Source organism: Diabrotica undecimpunctata, chromosome 2 (genome assembly GCF_040954645.1).
Source record: "Diabrotica undecimpunctata isolate CICGRU chromosome 2, icDiaUnde3, whole genome shotgun sequence".
Classification (NCBI taxonomy): domain Eukaryota; kingdom Metazoa; phylum Arthropoda; class Insecta; order Coleoptera; family Chrysomelidae; genus Diabrotica; species Diabrotica undecimpunctata.
The window spans coordinates 136,458,749-136,480,000 of NC_092804.1; the positions used below are offsets into that span (position 1 = coordinate 136,458,749).

A 21,252-nucleotide genomic window follows, 5' to 3' on the forward strand; every position below is an offset into this window, starting at 1 on the left:
ATAGCTAATTCCAACAGATTTGCTATTATTATTTCTTGTCTGCGCTTTGATAACCCTGATACACTAACTCAGAAAAGAGCAACTGATCCTACAGCCGCTATTTCTGATATTTTTGACATTCTTATCCATAATAATTGTCAGTTACGATATTCAACTGGATCCAATGTAAATATGGACGAAATGTTGGTATCATTTCGTGGGCACTGTAAATTTAAAATCAACATGTCCAAAAAACCTTGCAAATATGGTTTAAATATCATTATGGCCCTCTGTGATGCTAGATCAGGATATTTATTAAGCGCTTATAGTCAGTGGTAAAGACAGTGATGGTAGAACTTTACCAAATGAGTAGAAACAGTTTTCAAAACCGGCACAAGGCACGGCTTACTATAAACCAATTTTCGGTTCTAATAGAAATTTTACAGCTGATAATTGGTTTTTATCTACAGAAGCTGTAAACGTTTTAAAAACAAAAAAATTAACTTTTGTTGCAACATTAAAAAAGAACAGACGCGAAATTCCACCAGAGTTCTTGCCTAAACAAGATAGAGAAGTAGGCTCCAGTTTGTATGGTCATACGAAAGATATAACAATATTGCCCCACGTACAAAAGAAAAAAATAGCAGTACTGCTTGTATCTTCTATGCTCCATTATGAACTAATTGGCCCAGATACATTTAAGCCTGAAAGAATTATTTATTATAATACAACAAAAGGAAGGATCTTGCAGTCGAAGAACAAGGCGATGGCCAATGACCATATTTTACAGAATGTTGGATATCAGTTTGGTGAATTGTTATATAGTACATCAGTCTTTTTGGGATAATGTAAAACTGACAAGACATAAATATGTGAAACAATTAGCTATGCAACTGGTAACGCCTGAGCTACAGCGCAGGTTTCATAATCCTCGTATAAACCGTGAAGTGAGAATGTGTATAAGACGAGTATTGGAAATCCAAGAACAGTTTCCAATTTTCAATGAAACAAAACTGGAAAGAAAAAAGACCTGTAAAATATGTCCTGCTGTTAAAAAAGACAGATTTTTTGTATTTGTTTGTAATGGAGGAGACCAATTGAGTCTTGAGTGTTCCAGAAAAATATGTGTAGATTGTTCGACTTAAAAATGAATGATAAGTGGGAGCCTTGCAGTTTTTGCTATGTTAGTGTTTTATTTAATATGGGTGGTCTAATTAAGAATCTTTAACATAAAACTTTATCTTTATCTTTTACTAATTTTCACAGATTTGTTTTTTCATATTATTCCTTACAATTTTACAATTTTTTGGACCTTGAATATGATCCTTTTTTATTCGTATTGAAATAAACGTATTTTTTATAATGCTGGTTAATTTACGAAATTTTAAGTAAACATTAATTTAATCGCAATAGATGCATACTTCATTTGAGACATCTGTTGCTTAAAAGTCATTTCCGTTTTTTCTCAAAAAAAAACCTCTGTTTGCATGTAAGTGTTTCACGTCTGCAGTTACGGGTTAAATAATTATATCCATTAAAAAATCAAAATTGATTTTGTACGACATAAAATGGCCGACTAAATAAATCTGCGTGATATTTGCTAATATGGCCAATCCAATCCTGCTTTCGATGACGTAAAATTAAAACAAATTTGTTTTGGTAATCTGCGTGTCAATTACGCAATATATTGCAATAACATAGGGCAGCAAAACAATATGGCGAATAATTTCTGGCGAATAGGAATGGTTCAAAAACAGATAAATGGAATGAGGAAATAACTCAACACATAATTAAGTTGCAGAAAAAAATTAATATTAGTTAATATCATAATAGCTAAAAAATATTTTCAAAATCATACAGTGAATATGGTATTACTCTTAATTGTGGAAAATATTTATAGATAATATTTTCTGTTAAAACTTCTCGTCGATGAAGATGTCGGTCGATATTTTTTATAAATATATGCATCAATTAATAGGCTTACACATTGTGAGGATGTGAGGCATTTTGAACATTTCAAGTGATATTTTTAGATTATTATTCTCATTGGTCGTTGGCCGTGTCAAGTCAAATAATAGTCTAGTCTTTTAATAGTCCAGTCGTAAGAGATATCAAAGTCGCCAATCTCCACCTTGACCAATTTTACAGGAGCCACGAAATTCTGTGGTACCTTTATTTCGGCTACGATTTGCCTAATTAATATAATTTGTTGTAAATATGTAATAAGGATTTTGTTTCACACACATTTTTTATAGTCTGTCAAAGTATCTACTGAGAAAATAAAAAAAAAATGAACATTGGCGATTGTGATACTATAATATGATATAATATGATTATAATAATGATTATAATAGTGATTATAATACTGTAACTTTCGTTACTTTGATACAAATTTCGCTGCCTCCAAGTCATTTGAAATGGGTCTAGTTAAATCAAAAGTCATTCTTGGTAGATCCATGTTCTGTAAAGATGCTTTGTAGTATTCCAACCTTGGATTTTGGAGTTCAAGTGTCTCCAAAACATTTTGTATATTGTTGGCTTTAAGTATGGTAGGATTGATACGAGATAACCTTTCTTTAATCTTGGTTAAGCTTCGAAATACTCCAGTTGAAACGTTGAAATTTGGATCACCTTTCAGCAAAATGTCTCGCAAGTTTTTTGATGGATCGCTTCAGATAAAGTCGTTTACATTCTGTAAGTTTAAAATACCACTGCCTTGTAGCTTTAATGAGGCTATCAGCCTCGGTCTTTCAGTCGAAAAAGTTAAAATCTTGGTCAGCTAACAAAACAGTAGTATAATCTTTCTTTCATCGTAATAGGATGCTACAACAATCTGCAGGATTTGCTACAACTTCAAGTTTTTTTTGTTTCTCTTTCAATCAGCCCAAATATTCTATCGGGAGGGATAATAATGAATGCCCTCTAACGGAATAATAGCTCCATTGTCTTTATATTCAGGAGTTCGCTTGCACACACAAGTCTCACAGTAGTTACCTTTGACATAATGTGTTTGGCATAAGATGTAATTTAAGTTCATAAACGGTGTCAGGTTGCAGACGCTGCATGATTGGAAGATTTCCCGTATTGTTCCTCGGTCCAGCAATAGCTGAATGAGTTCTTAGGCCCATGTGCAGCATTTGAGTATCCCTGAACGACAGGAGATTATGTAAATAAAGCTGCCTGCTGTGATATGCCTGCTGGTCTGGCACTTTTGGTAAGGACAGGTTTTTCTGAAAGTCAAAGTAGAAAGTGATTATGTTGGTATTTTCTTCCTTCACTAAATTATAGAATGCTCTGGCTCGTACCTTGTGGATTCTTTTTTCCTCTAGTGATAAACATGTGGAACACATATCTTTACGTGGTGTACGAAAACCTAAATTGAAATTTTTGTTAAATACCTCCCTGAAAAAGCCTCTCTTGACAGGTTCACTTGATGGATCACTTGAGTAAAAACGGTAGAGCTTATGTAGAATACATAAGGTAATATAATACGGTAGAATGTTTGCTAGAAGTTTTCAGACAAATATCTCCGTTCGGATTTGTCACGGCAATAATGTAACTCAATACATTTTAGCTTCATTATAAAAGCCATAACACTTTGATTTTTAGTTGAAAATTTTGTTGTCTTTCTGTCTCCACCCCTTCTTTCAATAGGTACATTATTGTCCTTTTTATAATTTTCAACGATTGTTTTAACTTTTTGTCTTGTAATACTTTTTGTCTTGTTATATTTAATATAAATGCATATTGTGCAATCTTTGTTGAATTGGAGTGTTCTGGAAGTTCACTTAGTTTCAGTTTTCTGCACTCAAAAGCTGTTGATTTGTGCTGTCACTGCGGTTGTTTTGGTACTTTTCCGATGTATCTGAAATAGAAAACTGTTTTCAGATGGTATAGTATATATTAGTATATATTAGTAAACAGTGTATATAGCAAACTGTCATTATTTTTTTATGCAGTATTACCCCATGCAGTTTGTCTCACTAATTTCCTGTGTATTCTAAGTTGAAAAGCCGAAATATTATCAAATATTGATGGTTTTAAAATTCAATAAACACGTGAAAAATATTAAACTGGACAATTTTATTTTAAATTTAACAAATATTTTTATTTTTCCTAAAAATTATGAAATTATTGTGAAGATGCACATCGAATATTTGTTCTAATAAAATAATTTATGAGGAAGTAATGCCTCAAACTATTTTAAATAGTGGCCAGATACAGGATTTTCGACAGTATTTGAACTTTTCAGATTGTGTTTTATATCAGCATTGAGCACTTATATCTAACTCATTTTTTAAAGTATTTTAAATAAACTTTTAAATTAAGTTTTTAACATATTACCAATCAAGTAATTAATTTTTTCCTGATCATACTAGCAAGACTCTAAAATATGCAATTTAATAATTTATAAATTGCTATTTATATTTTGTTTTAAATTAAAAGTCCAATTATTTTTCTTACAAATACTGTTCCTCATGTACCTACATATTCATTAATAATACTTACAAAAATACTTTATCAGGACCATGGTATTGTCATCTGTGTGTGCCAAGTTTTTCGTCAATGACAAACTACTTCTTACTCAAAAAAATATATTAAAAAGAGTAAGTATTTTTGTTATAAAAAAAATTATAAAAATAATTAAAAAAAAAAAAAATTAAATAATTCTTTTTAGAAAGGAGGGAGCGAACTTAAACGAAGAGACACTAGCGAAATAAAATCATGGCTACGTCAATGTTCGGCATGCCTAAAAATATAGGCGTACGTTAAGACTGAAAGAATGGTTTGAGAAAAAAGTTATCAAAATATTTTCGAGGTTTGCTATCGCGAACATAAAGATTGCGTTTTTTTATTTCAATGTATTCTAAATAGATTTTTTAACCTGCTACAATAGCAGAACGCGTGTTTGCCCCGTTCATAATCTTTATCTTTTGTTACGCCACTGCATGTAATTGTTTTTATTCCAGCCAATAAATTTACTGGTTTATTAAAAAAGTATTTTGTTATGTTGATCAATAAGCATTTCCAATTTGTCACATTATCCTAATAATTGTGCAACCTTGAAATTCACGTATCCGTTGATAATTATTTTACTGAGTTGCTAATAAGTAATCACATGACAATATTTTGTTATTGCTCCATAAACTAATAAAGGTCTATCGAATCTGCTACAAAAAAGTTTGTTGCCGTGGGATTAAGTTGTTCAACGATTTTATTTTAATTTTCGTGAGTTGAAAATTCGTGAGTATTTTTATACGATTTGAAGATGTGCCAGTTAATTCTCCGTTTAGTTGTTGTGGTATGTTTGACTCGAAAAGTAGTGTCATTAGTTTGTTGAAATTACCTGCGATATTTGCGTGATCAAAACTGTAAACTATAAATTTAGATTCCTGATATTGCGAGATGTGTTCCCGTGGAGTGTATTTACCCACGAACCCTGACGATTTAAATGTTGTAAACGCCCCAAGTTTCCTTCGAGTTAATTCGTTTGTGGATGATGACAAAAGTACTGGAGGTAATTAATTATGGCAAGCATGAGACATTAGGACTATCATTAATATGCAATTATAAAACCTTTACCCGTTTAGAACGGTTCTAGGTTGTATTGATTATGACAATTTGTTTAAGGGTCAATGGAAAGCTAAAAAAGCGAGAATATATATATATATATATATATATATATATATATATATATATATATATATATATATATATACCTATAATTTTGTAGTAAATTAACAGGTATGCGGTCTAATTGTTTTTCAGCTTCATCAGAAGAAAAGAATTAAAGAGTGTTTTAACATGTTCATGTTAAAAACTGTACCAAGTACAAGAATTAAATAAATTATTGTAATCTTTCAAATACAATTACACTATGTGAATTACTTACTATGTGAATCTTCGTTGTCATGACTAATTCTTTGTAAAACTGGGTAGCTGTGTTTACCATCGGGATTGTATTACTACACTAGTAAGTCACTTTTACAAGTGCTTGTTTCTTTTGATCTTCAAGAATTACAGTGTGAAAGGGATTTCACCCCATTCCAATATTTTTCACCGCTTATTGATTTTGACAGTATTATAATATATATATATATATATATATATATATATATATATATATATATATATATATATATATATATATATATATATATATATATATATATATATATATATATATATAAGCTTTCTCAAAAATTTTTGCGAGTTTTTGAGCTCTGTTGTTTGAATTTTCAATCTTCCCCGTTTGCACCTCATTTTTGTAGGCAAGCTTTCATCGTCATTATTGGCTCCACAACCCATGGTGGGTAGGATAAGTCTCCATTCTCTCCTATTCTTCGCCTTGGCTTTCCACTTTCGTACTCCCAACATTCTCAAGTCTTCCTCCACCTGATCCTTTAATCGGGCTCTGGGTCTGCCTCTCCTTCTCACTCCATCTATTCTTTGGTTTTAGGCAAGCTTTAGACGTCTAAAAACTGCAACATCTAGTGGTTGGAGAAGATGTGTAGAATTTGGGTATAAAGCCACTAATTCTATACCATTACTAGCACATAAATTAAAGAAATGTAAATGTAAATGAGATGAATGACCATCGATGTTTTGTTCTTCAAGCCACGGGTTAAATACATTACATATGTATTCTGGTATAAGAAAACACTATCATAGGAGGAGCTAGCTGCACTCGTGGTGACCAATACTGTAAGGTTTTCTTTCTCGTCGCCTCCAGATTTATAAACACTTTTTTCTCCTCTCCTAACCAAAACTTGATCGGATTTTAGAGCCAATGGCACTCTCGTCCATATTGAATACTCTAGTTGAGTCGCTTGTAATGTGAAACAAGTTTTTAAAAATTAAATAATCTCTTATTTCACCAAACCAGTTTCTAAGCTGACCTTTGGTAACCGATTCCCTACAAGGCGTTAAAGTTTGGCAAACCCTCTGAGAAATTTCCTTGTGTCTCTTTAGAAATAATCGGTACCATTTGTCACTGGGCCGGTTATCATTTTCGAAGGTTTTTAACTTATTCGATTCTTTCATAAATTTTCGTACCGAATCAAGCAACTGCGTCTTTGTGACAGGAAAGTGTCTTTCAGATAGTGTTAATATCCACTAAATTAAAATTGACTCCTCTTCTGAAGTAAGTATAGTTGCAGGCCCTGGAGAGCAAACTAATGGCGACTTCCCTTCTCTTTTATGGATTAGCGTACTTCTGGCTACGCCATATTTTTTAGCGGCTGTTGCTGTAGGAACTCCTTGCTTTACTTCTTTCAAGGCTTGTGCCATATTTTCAGGGGCATAAGCCTTTCTCGGCGCCATTTCTGAAAAAATACAAAATACAGACTTACATCCAATTATTGGCACAACGTTTCCAATTATTGACATCCGGTGTCAAGAATTGGTTGCATTTAGTTTTAAGAAATACTGTCAACATCACCGTAAAGTAAGTAATCATAATACTTACAAACTTCCATAATAACCCAAAGACCTATCATTGACCTATTGTCAATAATTGGTCAAATACAACTTTCTTAAACCAATTATTGACATCTCAATTTTCAATCTCGCCTTTGGTGCAGATCTTTCTGTATAAAGGAGATTTGATTTTATAACTTTACGTCAAAAAGTAAAGGTGCTAGAAATTTTATAAAAATGTGCTTATCTTAACTTTTAGCACAAATACCACTTAATTTTTCACAAATGTTTTGCACTAACTCTTGCTAACCGAACTTACTAAAAAATGGCGCCTTAGATAACTTTCGTAGTGGGGCGCAGTGTTGCCTAATATACCAAGGAAATCGTAAAATCCATGAATTTAAATCGCTGTAAGTGTAAATACAATATACGGTTCTCTTTGTCAACCATTTTCCATCCACTCCTGAATGTAGGTCTCTCCCAATTGCTTGCATCTTTCTCTATCTTCGCCAATCTAATCCACTGTTTGCCCGCCACTGTTCTTATATCATCTATCCATCTTTTTTGAGGTCTTCCCATGCTTCTTGTTGTCGTCCTTGGTCTCCATTTCATTTTTGTAATTTCTTCCACAATATCCCTAATCTTCGTTCTACGTTTTATCTCGGTGTTTCTAATCTTGTCTCTTAGTGATATTCCAAGCATGGTTCGTTCCTGGCTCTTTGCGTTGTTTCTAATTTTTAGCAGATTTTTTGGTAAGTGCTACTGTCTGTATGTTGTATGTCTGTAAATATGGTTAGGTGTCAATAAATGGTTGATTGCCTTAATGTACTATTAAGGCACAGACATACTTTCACCTATCCTTACAAACTAATAAGGTTTGTTTTTTAAATTGAAATAAAATAAATTCATAACATTTTGATTAAAAAAATTATTGCATTTACAGTTTCAATGGAAAAAAATAAATACTACAACTATTTGATTTTTTTTGCAAGGGGTGGTTTTTATAAGGGTACAAATTATGTGGTAAAAAATTAAAACAGTAAAGAAATCAAAATTTAATGTCACAGTATAATTAAATCATTTCAAATTGCTTGAATTTACAATTATCATTTTTTTCTAACAGGGGTCGTTTTCACACTAAAAAATAAAAAGCAACTAAGGGCACAAGTCCAAAAGTAAAGTGGAGGGTAAGTAGACCCTAAAGGTCGTGGCATATTATCGTGCACGTTGCGTTTCCAGCACATAGCGTTTCCGAAAAATATAATTTAAATGGTTTTAAATATGAACAACGCACACTGTCCGGAACATAGCGTTTAGGCACTTAACGCTTCCGTTCAGTATATTCGAAAACAATATTTTACTGATGCCGACGGCTACGTAACGAGTCGTAACCGGTTGGTAAGGATAATGTGCATTAGATGTCCGTCGTTTTCCCCTTGTTGTTTATTTAGGAATTTGTTTGATTTTGATACAGAGTATTTAAAAAAATAATTTTCGAGGCTATTTTGTCATTTATGCATGTGTTTTTATTGCTTTGTGACAATTAATCACGGAAGTGATAAACAATTAGGACTTTTGTACGGAAGTGATACCTCTTCTTTTTAAAAATACTTTTTGGTTTGATATGTATGGCTTCGTTAAATGTAGTATTTTGTTTTTTAACTGAAGGTGAAATTAAATTTAAAACATATTTAAACTTAATCCTATTCATCCTAAAATAATTGTTAAACCTATTAATTATTATTAAATTCCTAATTGTTTATCACTTCCGTGATTAATTGTCACAAAGCAATAAAAACACATGCATAAATGACAAAATAGCCTCCAAAATAATTTTTTTAAATACTCTGTATCAAAATCAAACAAAGACCTAAATAAACAACAAGGGGAAAACGACGGATATCTAATTAACATTATCCTTACAAACCGGTTACGACTCGTTACGCAGCCGTAGGCATCAGTAAAATATTGTTTTCGAATATACTGAACGGAAGCGTTAAGTGTCTGAAACGCTATGTTCCGGACAGTGTGCGTTGTTCATATTTAAAACCATTTAAATTATATTTTTCGGAAACGCTATGTGCTGGAAACGCAACGTGCACGATAATATGCCACGACCTTATATCCAAACTTTCATGCAATTCGGTGGTGGCATAAAAAATTACAGAGTATAGCCGTATTTCACGTTTATTTACTGGACTAGGGATGTATTATGTAGAAATAAATATATGAGCCTCAAAAACAAAACATAAATTAATAAAACCACGACAGAGAAACAACCACTCCTAAGCAACTAGTAAGAAAGACACAAATAAAGACCCTAATCAATTACTGGCAAAACATTTGAAAAACGAGAGATTGTCTTAAAATAAAAAGAAGACAATTTCGTTCACGTCACTTAAATGACGTTTAGTGTACCCAAAGAACCCAAAAAGAGATCGCCATAAAAAACATTTTTGTAGATTTCACAAACACCCTGTATATAAACTTAAAAATACATAATAAAGTTAAAATAACAGGTTGAATATTCAACAATACGAGTATAATAATGTACTTACGAGCAGAATATTTACTTTAGATAAAATTTAAATAAAACCGCTTTCTTATCACTGTTTTATTTTTGTGACTCAGTAGTTTTCTTTAATAACTGTGCAATTGTTTACTTTCTACAAGCAACTAATAAACGTATTATAGTGTTGTGTTTATTAGTTCTAAAAAATGCCTCTGTATGGTAAGTAAACTAATCAGGTACATTAATTAACACGGTTACTTCGCGGTTTTCTTTTTTAGGCTAGTCTATTTTTTATCGTAGGTAGTGTAAATAAAGAACAAAACAAGCATTATAAGATTAAGTTCTGATGGAATTATTTTGTGATTGATCGGTGTGTGCAATCAGATTTTCGTGTAGCTGATCATCATCCATCATAGTTCTGAATAAAAAGTAGCTTCTATCGCTTACACTTATCGGAGTGTATAAATAATGAGATCTATTTTTAGCACACATGTTCGTATTAACTGTAGTAATAGGGTTTCATTTATACTTAGATTGTCGATATTAGTGTATGCATAGAGTTGGAAAGTTACTTTCTTTGTCTTCTTAAATTTGTAATTTTCCGTCGAATGTATAGTTGTATAATCACAATGTTTCTTCCACTTTTTCCTAATTTTAAGTGTAATGTAAAAATGTAAGAGGACATAACCCAATATAGGTATTCGTACTGTCAACCTACGTAAACAAGTTTATTTCATGAATAAATCAAAAATGGGACAATTTATAAACTATTATCAATAGTCTAGGAGTCAGGGGGCTGAGTATTCACTTTTATTTAGGGGAGACCGGAGTTTGTTGACTTATTTTTTCAATAATTAATTTTTACACTTATTTTTTTCATAGTGTTAAATTCAAGTATGTCTGCTGGTTCTATACTCCTTTATAGGTATTGTACATACATTTTAAATTTATTCAAATTCTCCGTAGATAAAAGTTTCAAGTAAATTTTGACTGCCTTTTAAAATAAGTCAACTAGCCCCGGGTGCCGGTTTAGTTGACTAACGGCCTGGGGTTAGTTGACTCAATATTTTCTTAGTGATATCATAAGGGTTATAATAGTGAAACAATCCAAAATCAAGTGTAGATTCAATTTTTCACGTTTATTTTGACCATTGACATTAAGAAAATCTAACAATTCTCATCATCAATTTCTCAAATTCTAACGAAACTCACAAATTGTCATCCGAAACACAATTGATGTATACGAAAAAAGTGACATTACTTTTTTTCGTGCATTTGATGTGAGCCCATCTTTTGCAGTGGGTGTGTTGCACACATTCATCACCTCCAGTGCTATTTCGATAGGGTTCTTCACATACTAAGTACTCAGTTTCACCATCAGATGTAGGATCATAATGTGCTGCAGACGTAGATGGAATCGCTTTTTTCCCGGAAAACAAATTTTCGACCGTCTCTAATTTTCTTGATGTATTTCCTTTGGTTGCATGTTTTTATTTTATGTGGATATTTCTTTTCCCTCGCATTCTTTTTTCACAGGAGCGTATTTTATCGCAGTATCGGTTAAAATAGCAGTTTGTTTCTTCTTCCGTGATTTTCTCGAATTTTGTCGAAGACCTGCTTTTGGAAACGGCCTTATTTCTTCAGGAGAAAGCAATATCGAATTAGCAGGTTCTATTTTTGTCGATACGGCTGTGTTTGCAGACAAATTGTCGTTGAGATCTGGGAAATGTTCTAGAATTTTTTCGGTGGATTCTCCATGAATTTAGCTTGCCCCACTGTTGAAATATTGCTGTTATTTTCGGTAGCGTGTTCTTCATTTGCTGGTGTAGGTTTGTCTATCACATATGATGGCAAGAAGTCACTCTCTGTAAAGATACCTTCAGTCAAATGGCATATCCCTGTTTTACTGAACCCAGCCATTATATTGGTTGACCAGCCATTATATTGGTTGACAGACTCAATATTACAATACCATCATATATGGAAAATGTCTTACCTGGATTGTTCACCATCCAGTTATCCATAGCTGCATTGCAGTATTTTTTAGGGATCCGTAAACACGCCTATCTAGAGGCTGCAATTTATGCGAGCAGTGCGGAGGGAGAGATAAAACGGTTACTCCGTTTTACGTCAACGTTACAAATATCCGATGCTTGCAAATTCTGACGCTGATCTACCGTTTTCAAATTTTTGAAAAACATGTGTACATTGGAGTTGTTAAATAAGTGGATCTTGACACACTGGTGGCTTGTGTTGTCCTCAAGGACAATGTTCTATTCCTTTTGATATAAGATGTATAAAAAACTGGACCCGCCATTTTACTGTTTGTCTGGTAGCTATCTGGAACTCTTAGATGGTTTGCATACTGGAAGGCAAATTTTCTGAGCTCCTTGTTTGTACTAATTACCTGAAACTTGTTTCAGGTAATTAGCTAGAAGTGTCTCTTGGTCCCCAGAAAAATATTTCGCCTATTGAAATAACCTACACGATTTAGCTTTACAGTCTCACCATGTGATCTGGCTTTAACTGCGTAGCGCTGAAGTGTTTCTTATGATATTGAGAAGTCTTTCGCGACACTATTATTACTTCTGCCAAACTGTTGAAACTGCCCTTTGAATGATATCGGGAACTATCTTGCCCTTATCACTTTTCCTCTTGTAGGTTCCCATAGTTCTGCGTTAGTTAGTACCGGACTTTTACCAAATGCCATTTTGTTCATTTTTTCAAAGGGAACAATCTTTATTTTGTTAAAATTAAATATCTCTGGTAGTTTAGGAGGTACAATAATTTAAACAATTAAATTGTTAATAACAAATTATCAGATGGGTTTTCAGCTTGGTATTCTCGAAAAATCGAATCTACACACCAAAAACATAAAAAACGTAAAAGTACCAAGGGGACATAAAAGTGCGTACTCAATTCCCCTGGATCCTAGACTACAAGTCCCTGTACACCCGTACAGTAGAAAAAGTTATACTAAATATATAATAGACCTAGGAATTCTAGGTCGAAAAGGTTCAACACATTGTTTTCTAAATTGAGACACCATGGTCTGGAATTATTGACATTTCGCATGGAACTGGACCAGGTATTATCAAAGACGAGAAGGTCATTGGTCGGACTTGTCTTCCTGCTTGCTAACTATAAGCTTCTAGTCGCTTCATAGGTTGCAGTGTGACTTATTTATTTATATAGCCTTATTTTTCGGTTTTCAGACCAGAAAGAATCGATATAGATAAATACTGGCCCACCTTCTTATTTAGTTATGATTCAAGCATGTCAATTACATTTTTAAGTTTTATACTTAATCAACTTCTAAATTAAATTGTTTCGGACCATATGTCTGTAATTTTTTATCTTTAAAAATCAATTTCAATTCGGATTCAGGACTGGACACTCCACACAAAATGCATTGATTGAAGCAGCTTTCATTTCACAATCAATTAACGAAAAAATACACCTCATAGACATATTCCTAGACGTCCAGAAAGCATTAGACCAGTTCTGGCATACATGCCTGATCGAAAAACTCTACCTTGTTGGACTCCCACAAATTTCATTAAATTAATAAATTCATATCTCTCCAATCGGACTATCCGGATTAAAGTTGACAATACATTATCCTCACCATTTACTCCACAAGCTGGAGTACCCCAGGGCTCAATTCTTGCTCCAATACTATACACATTCTACAACAGTGACATCCTCCGCCCTCAATATAGATCGGAATTCTGCTGTATGCTGACGACACTGCGCTTCTCACGTCAGATCCACATAGAATGCGTGGACAAATCTCTGTACTCGAAAGGGCTCAAATCTACCTAAACAGAGTTATTAGGTGGTGCAATAGATGGAGAGTGACTATTAACGCCTCCAAAACCCAATTAATATTATTTAAATTTCCCCACTGCCGTGATGTCCAGGGCCGGATAACCCTGCTAGGAGAAGACCTTAATCTCAGAAACTCGGTTTCCTATTTGGGAGTTTATTTTAGTAGGACCCTCAACTGGAAAACCGACATAAAAACACCCTAGACAAGGGTAAGAAAAAGGACTAAACTCCTGGCAGCGCTGTCCAGTAAAATGGGCAATAATCAAATAAAACACTATCGCACACGTATAAAACCTACATAAGACCGATAATAGAATACATACCCGCCAAATGAACACCATCATGGCCGCAGAAAGAAAAATACTAAGATTCTGCACGATGAAGCACAGAGACTACCCGTCAGCACTCATACACCAAGTAGCGAATATAACATCAATTAAGGACAGAATACTGACCCGCAGCAGGAGGTATGTGCTTCGCACTATAGCAGGCTCAAACAACCGAGCCAAATAAATACTTAAAACTCCTTGCCATCTCCGAGTACAAATACTCACCAGGGTTCCTAAAAGAAAAGTTCTATTTTCTCCAGCAAAACTTCTTCATAACACTGGAAACGAACTTCCTGATGAGTATTTTGATATATTAGAATCAATCCCCATAAAATATCACAGCTAACAACTACAAGCCAAAAGCGCTAATTAAGAGCCGTTCCTAGTATGGATGGTAAAACCTTGCAATACCTCCCCTTGGCTTGTTTTGCTTACCAATAATTCCTCTTGTGCGCTCCTCATCACAATACGCCACCTTCTGAACCCCAGCTCTCCACCACTATAACGCCACACGCATATCACCCTTACGTTTACCACACCCCCTGGCTCCATAAAAAAAGGAGCACCCTTTCCTTGAAGAGGCAGAAGCTTAAACAAGGTAAAAACATGGATTGATTGATTGACACATTTTACTCATAGCGATTTGAAGGCACGCTGAATCCAGTGCAGCAGTAATTCAAAAATAATTTACTCTTCCATATTTCCATTTTATCACTAAGTAGTATTATGGTCCTGTAATTTGTGCATTGTTGTACATCTCCTTTGTAAAGGACAGTTTGTATACCGCTCCTCCATTCGTCTGGCGTTTGTCCCACTTACATAATTCTAATAAACAAACTTGTTAGCAACTTTCTGCCCTGTCTCGTCTTAAGCTGTCCACACTTCTCAAGATACCTATATTCTTTATTTAATAAACTATTAAAATACCTTTTTCATCGCTTTTTGATATTATATTTTTAAAGAAGTACACATAAAAGAGTCTAACGAACACCATTATTATTCCACTTTTTTCAATATAAACTTAAAAAACTTCTTTGTTACTAGATGCCATTTGATTTGACAACTTTTTCTCTACAAAAAATCAAGGTATGTCATGTAAATTAATCTGTCAATTGCACTGTTTTTTAAGAAAAAAGTGAGAGCAAATATTCGTTTCCAGCGACTTCGAAAACCCCCCGAATAATCACTGTCGATTGATTTAGAATGAAATTAACACGAAACTCAAGGAGACGAGGTCCATCCTGGACACCAGTTAGCTCGAGGACCATCATCGTTATCATATTAGTGTTCAGCGATCTTTAAAACCCTCAAGCAATGAGTGTCGACTGATTTAGAATTAAATTAACATGAAACTCCATGAGGCGAGATCCACCCTGGGCACCGGGACCATGGTCGTTATCTTATTCGTATTCAGCGACCTCAAAAACCCATCGAGTAATAAAATTGAACTCATTCCTGTCTATATTTTCCGACTTGAAAATGTTTGATTTTCTATGCACAAATGAAGTTTCCTCAGGCACAAAATGCAATTTTCATTGTACCAGCATGAATTTTGTTCACAAACTTTCCTGACATTTTCCCCAATCGAATGCAAGAAGTTGCATAACCATTTATCTCGCTACGGAAAATTGGTAGGTCCAGTGCTTTTTAGTGGTTTATTTCCTCGCCTAAATAACAGTGACTCAAATATAAATTTCACGATTCTATCACGATTTCTTCACAAACTAATAGTCATAATATTTTGTTTTATTGTATCTTATCGGTGGAACTTTCTATACAATGTATGCACAAAACTAACCTTTTACATTAAATTTTAAAATTAACATTTATCGGTTTATCCCTAACCATATTAGGAAATGTTAATGTCAAAATATGAGCATTACAATAAAATAATAAAAATATTCAAATTTCAAAGACAGCACCGTACTAGGCTGGAGAGTTTTTTGTTGCTTTAATTCTTATTTTTCGATGGACGATATTGTAAACAATGACTTTATTTTTTTCATTTTTGTTTTCGATTTCTGAAGATTCAAATTTAATAAAATTAATTTTATGGCAGTTCGTATTGTTATAAGTTTTCTTGTCAATATGTCTTATTTAATTGCATTAATGCAAAACCTCTTAACCGTTCTTAGGATATAGTTCACTGTAAATAATTTTTAATTATGTAGGTATATTTATTTTGGAAAAGACACAAATATCGTTAGTAAAACTCTAATGAAAAATAAACATTTAGTCCAGAGGTCAGAGATTTGATATCTAAAAACGAGACCAACAAGCTGAATTTTGCTGAGAACGTCAATTTTGGGAACCCAAAAAGATGCAAAAAAATTTTCCACTCATACCCCCGGACTTCACTTAAAGTTTCAATCAGTTTCTATAAATCTGTTCAATAAATAAACGTTGCGCGATTTTTGACGATTCGCATGAGATCAGTAAAATTTATCACTTTCATTGACCGGTCGTAGTGTAATTTTCATTTTCAGAGCCCAATCTACAAAACCTATAATATGAAATTTCAGTTTTGAGTTTTGGCAAAAAATATGAGGTGTTTTAAATATGCCTAAAAAACGTAAAATTTAAACTTTTACATTACAAACGATGGCACCTCACGGAAAATGCCATCACGAAGACGGTATTGAGTGGAATTTGCAGTTGAAGTTGTGTAGTATTGAAAAACGTACTTGTGTAATTGAAAAGAAGCAGTTTAACCCTGCTGTACCGTTCGAGTCAACTATGCTAATGTACTGTTCAGGTCAATATGACCCAACTATGGTTTATGGTCCTTAATCGAGATAAAATAAGCTAATGGTGCTAAACAAAACTTTATTAACAAAAAATTATAGTTAATTAAACAAAAATTATGTTGCTAATGTAAATTAAACCTTATTAACAAAAATAAAAGGCCTCTTTCCCAGAAAAGCCTAAGAATAAATACCTACAAAATTTAATTTAGTTTACAACTGGGACAGTAATAAAAAGAATGAGTTTTACAAATATGTTTGTGACATATACAACATAAAATATTATTGGAATAATAGACTTGTTATTGTTTGTAGAGCAAAATTTACAGCGTGCTCGTTTAGCAGGCGGAGTTGGAATATAGTTAACAAAAGTGGTATCTTGCGTGAAGTAAAAGGACGAACTATGAACTTCTTTATTCGCAATTTGTGCTGAAAGTCTAGCCGTTTTTTCTTATAGTCCCCAGCATTGTATTTTTTCTTTTTAGAAGAAGATGTCCTAAATTATATAATGTAAAAAAGTTATCATAAGTAATATTGTGGCCTTTCAAATCACTACACAAGTCACACACCACACGCCTTCCCTGATTCCGTTCCGGCGCGGCACCTGCTTCCTTTCCTGTATAGATCTTTCATTTTAGAGCATACGAACTTTTACTGTCACATAAAGCCTAAATTTTTATGCCATATTTTGCTGTTTTGCTTGGAATGTACTGTTTGAAGGGACAGCGGCATCTAAAGTCAACTAATAGACTGCAATTTGAACTGTAAATGAATGCGCTTGGCATTTCAGTGTCCTACCCTACCAGCCTACCACTTGTATATCACCCCCACTTCCTTCTACGTGACATGCCCTTGCCCTTCTAAATGACATCGTCCAGCTACACTACACATTTTTTACAAGTTCTAGCTTGCAGAAACTTGTTTCTATTTATAGACGTACCTGACTGACAAACTATTAGAAAATATATAAAATACTGCCAACTACACATACGTACATAGGTAATTTTTAACGGTTTAAATACGTGGGTCATATTGACCCGAACGTACTATAGGTAACAATTTAATTTTTATCAAAAAATCAGGAAGTTGATTTTTTATCTCGTATTGAAACACTATATTAATAATATCTAATTAGGTAATAAAGTCACGAAACACCAAAACGTACGCCCCGTAATAATTTTTTTGGTCAAATAGACACGAACAGGACAGTAGGGATAATAAACATTTTAGAAATTTCGTGACGTAAAAGTTTAAATTCAGAGTTTTTAGAAATATTTAAAATCTCTCACATTTGTTGCCAAAACTTAAAACCGAAATATCATGTTATAGGTTGTGAAGATTAGGCTTTTACAATGGAAATTTCATAGGGACCGGTCAATGAATATGCTACATTTTATTGATTTCACGAAATTCATCAAAACTGACTATATTTGCGGCAAAATACAAAAATATACGAAAGCTGCTCTCTTCAACTTTAAAACGCATTTTGATTTAGGTTGATAGGACACTCTGATCAAGAGATATCGAATTTTTACCGTCGAGTTGATACAAATTTTATTTAAAATTGATTGCGCGCGCGTATCTGACAATCAAAATCGCCGGTCGCTTTAAGCGTTGTTTCAGAGGGAACGGTTTATGGTACACAAAAAGTGCTTATAAACATTTTTGTTTAAAATTATCTCAGCTACATTTTTTATCTGTAACATTGTTTTCTACTGCATATAGCAGATTTCTTGCTAAATCGATTTTTTTCCTTTCCCACCCCCTACCCGAGGGTGGTTTTAGGTGGAAGCAAGCGTGTACGAGCAGTAAACTTTTTGACGTGACAATGTCTTAAATTAGGTTGTGGCTCGGAGTCACTCATGAAAAAGTGTAACGCCCGCTAACGTCTGTTACGATGAGTCACCGGCGAATGCCTCGCGTCTCTCTCCCACTCAAACATGATCGGTCCGCTGCGCGCGCAGCACTAGAGAATTAGGCACGTTGAATCGGTGAGTGCTTGTGTCTCTGTCTTTCTCGAGCGTTCTTGGCGTTGGATTACACATTACAGCAGAAACACTTCCTTTCATTTCATATTTCTCCTATCATCGTCCTATCCTCAACAAAATCACTCAAATAGAAATTAGTTAAGTTTAAGTTTACATGTACAATGTTTTAGTAAACAAAATATATTTCTATAGTTAAAATTTGTGCAATTCTTATTTTCATTCAATTCCTTGTTCCTATTGTGCAATTTAATAATATTCATATCAATAAATATTCTACCGAGAAAAAGACGTTGTCACGTAAAATCTTCGCCCGTAAAACCGACTTTACAGGCAACCGATTTTTTTGCATATTTTTGGGATCCCAAAATTGACATTTTTATCAAAATTCAGCATGTTCATATTATTTTTAAATGTTCAGTGGTATTTTCTTTTCTGACGACTGGAGTATTTGTTTCAATGTGTGTGTATCATTAAAACATTTGTTCACGATCCCGTTATTACAAAATAAAATCTGCTTGACTGTATAAATTGGTTTTAATTTAATAAAAAATAATCCGTATATTAGATAAATATATCATTCTTGCGGAAACCGAAGGGAGTTACCGATAACCGTATTAACGTTGGTTAAATACACCTGCAACACGTGAATAGTGACGATAGTGTATCTGAAATCTAATTAGTATACACTACACTTCATCTGGAACAAACAAGATGAAGATAATTTAGTATTATACGGTCAGCCTTTTAATTAACACCGGTCGTGACAAATTGGAAAATCGCGTTTAAATTTTTTATTTTGTGTAAAAGATAAATCTTAAAATATTAGATAGCTTTTAACGTATACAATTTGTAACTATTTTTATATTAATTACATTTCAAGATTAATTTAACACATTATTTCTGAAGACTGCCAAATTTCCGTATCTAAAATCAGTATCAATAGTGGAGTTCTTATTTTCAGTTTTTCCTTTTAAGGTCGTGGCATATTATCGTGCACGTTGCATTTCCAGCACATAGCGTTTAGTTTCCGAAAAATATAATTTAAATGGTTTTATATATGAACAACGCACACTGTCCGGAACATAGCGTTTCAGGCACTTAACGTTTCCGTTCAGTATATTTGAAAACAATATTTTACTGATGCTGACGGCTACGTAACGAGTCGTAACCGGTTGATAAGGATAATGTGAATTAGATGTCCGTCGTTTTCCCTCCGTTGTTTATTTAGGTATTTGTTTGATTTTGATACAGAGCATTTAAAAAAATAATTTTCGAGGCTATTTTGTCATTTATGCTTTCTGCATAAATGTGTTTTTATTGCTTTGTAACAATTAGGACTTTTTTTTACAGAAGTGATACCTTTTCTTTTTAAAAATACTTTTTGGTTTGATATGTACGGCTTCGTTAAATGTAGTATTTTGTTTTTTCACTAAAGGTGTAATTAAATTTAAAACATATTTAAACTGAATCCTATTCATTCTAAAACATCCATAATATTTTTCATCGTAATCAATTAATTCTCTGTATAAAGTCCAGTATTCACCTTCCTTCTTCCTTTCTCTTAGCATTGAATGTACTTCAAACCTTCTTTTTAACACAGTTTTTCATTCTTTATCGTTAAGATTGCTGGAGTGGAAACGCTACGTTCCGGAAACTATACGTGCACGATAATATGCCGCGACCTTTAGTCTTGTTGTAGAAACTTAACCATTTTTAAAAATGAATACAATAATTTAAAACTTTTTGGCAGATATCTAATTATTTTTAATCCATAGAAAAATCAATATTATTAGTCATGGAATTTTCCAAATGGAAAACTTTTAACATTTATTTAACCTAAAACCAACTGACCAAGTAATATCATGTTAAAACGATCAATTGTGCTTTTTTAAACATTAAAATTGATAAATAATTTATTGATATATCAGCAAAAAACCGTAAATTTCGTAAATTTTTATAAACGGTAATAAGTTTAACAATAATGGCCGTAAGTGACATACATAAAAAATGTTTAATTATGTTAAATTTTTAATTCATTTTATTAATAATTGTTTAGACAATATTTTTTTATGGAATAATGCTTTTGGGTCAATTTTAGAAGTAAAAATATTCTTGAAACTGTAAACGTTAAATTAAGTTGAAAAAATTAAGTATTTATATAAAAATTTTTGTTAAAAATTTATTTTAAAAGATAGGTGTTTTCTTAATGGTTTAGGTGTTTAGTTGCATTCTAACAGAATATGTTTCACAGTGATTTGGGTCTTGCAGTTGTGGCAGAAAGGAATGGCTTCTTTATTTATTATGTGAATATGGGTTGGTATAGTATGTCCTAATCGTAGTCGAGTTATTATCACTTGTTCACAACGTTTGAATGGGAGTGGTAAGGTGGTGCCGACAGTTTCTATCTTCTTCTTTAGGTGCCATCTCCGCTACCGAGGTTGGCAATCATC

At 33.1% G+C, this 21,252-nt stretch overlaps 1 protein-coding gene across 3 annotated transcripts in view; it reads left to right on the forward strand.

The window, feature by feature from the left end:
• The window catches only part of AMPdeam (AMP deaminase), a 141,922-nt gene that overhangs the window by 50,140 nt on the left and 70,530 nt on the right, over nt 1-21,252 (forward strand). Inside the window, exon 1 of one of the 3 annotated variants that reach the window (XM_072523565.1) lies at nt 5,122-5,497. The exons of 1 other annotated variant lie outside the window; for it this stretch is intronic. In XM_072523565.1, the coding sequence (XP_072379666.1) occupies nt 5,386-5,497 (112 nt within the window). In that variant the 5' untranslated portion in view covers nt 5,122-5,385. Of the gene's footprint in view, nt 1-5,121; nt 5,498-10,009; nt 10,130-21,252 lie in introns of those variants that run through there. One more of the 3 variants, XM_072523568.1, reaches the window with a different exon arrangement.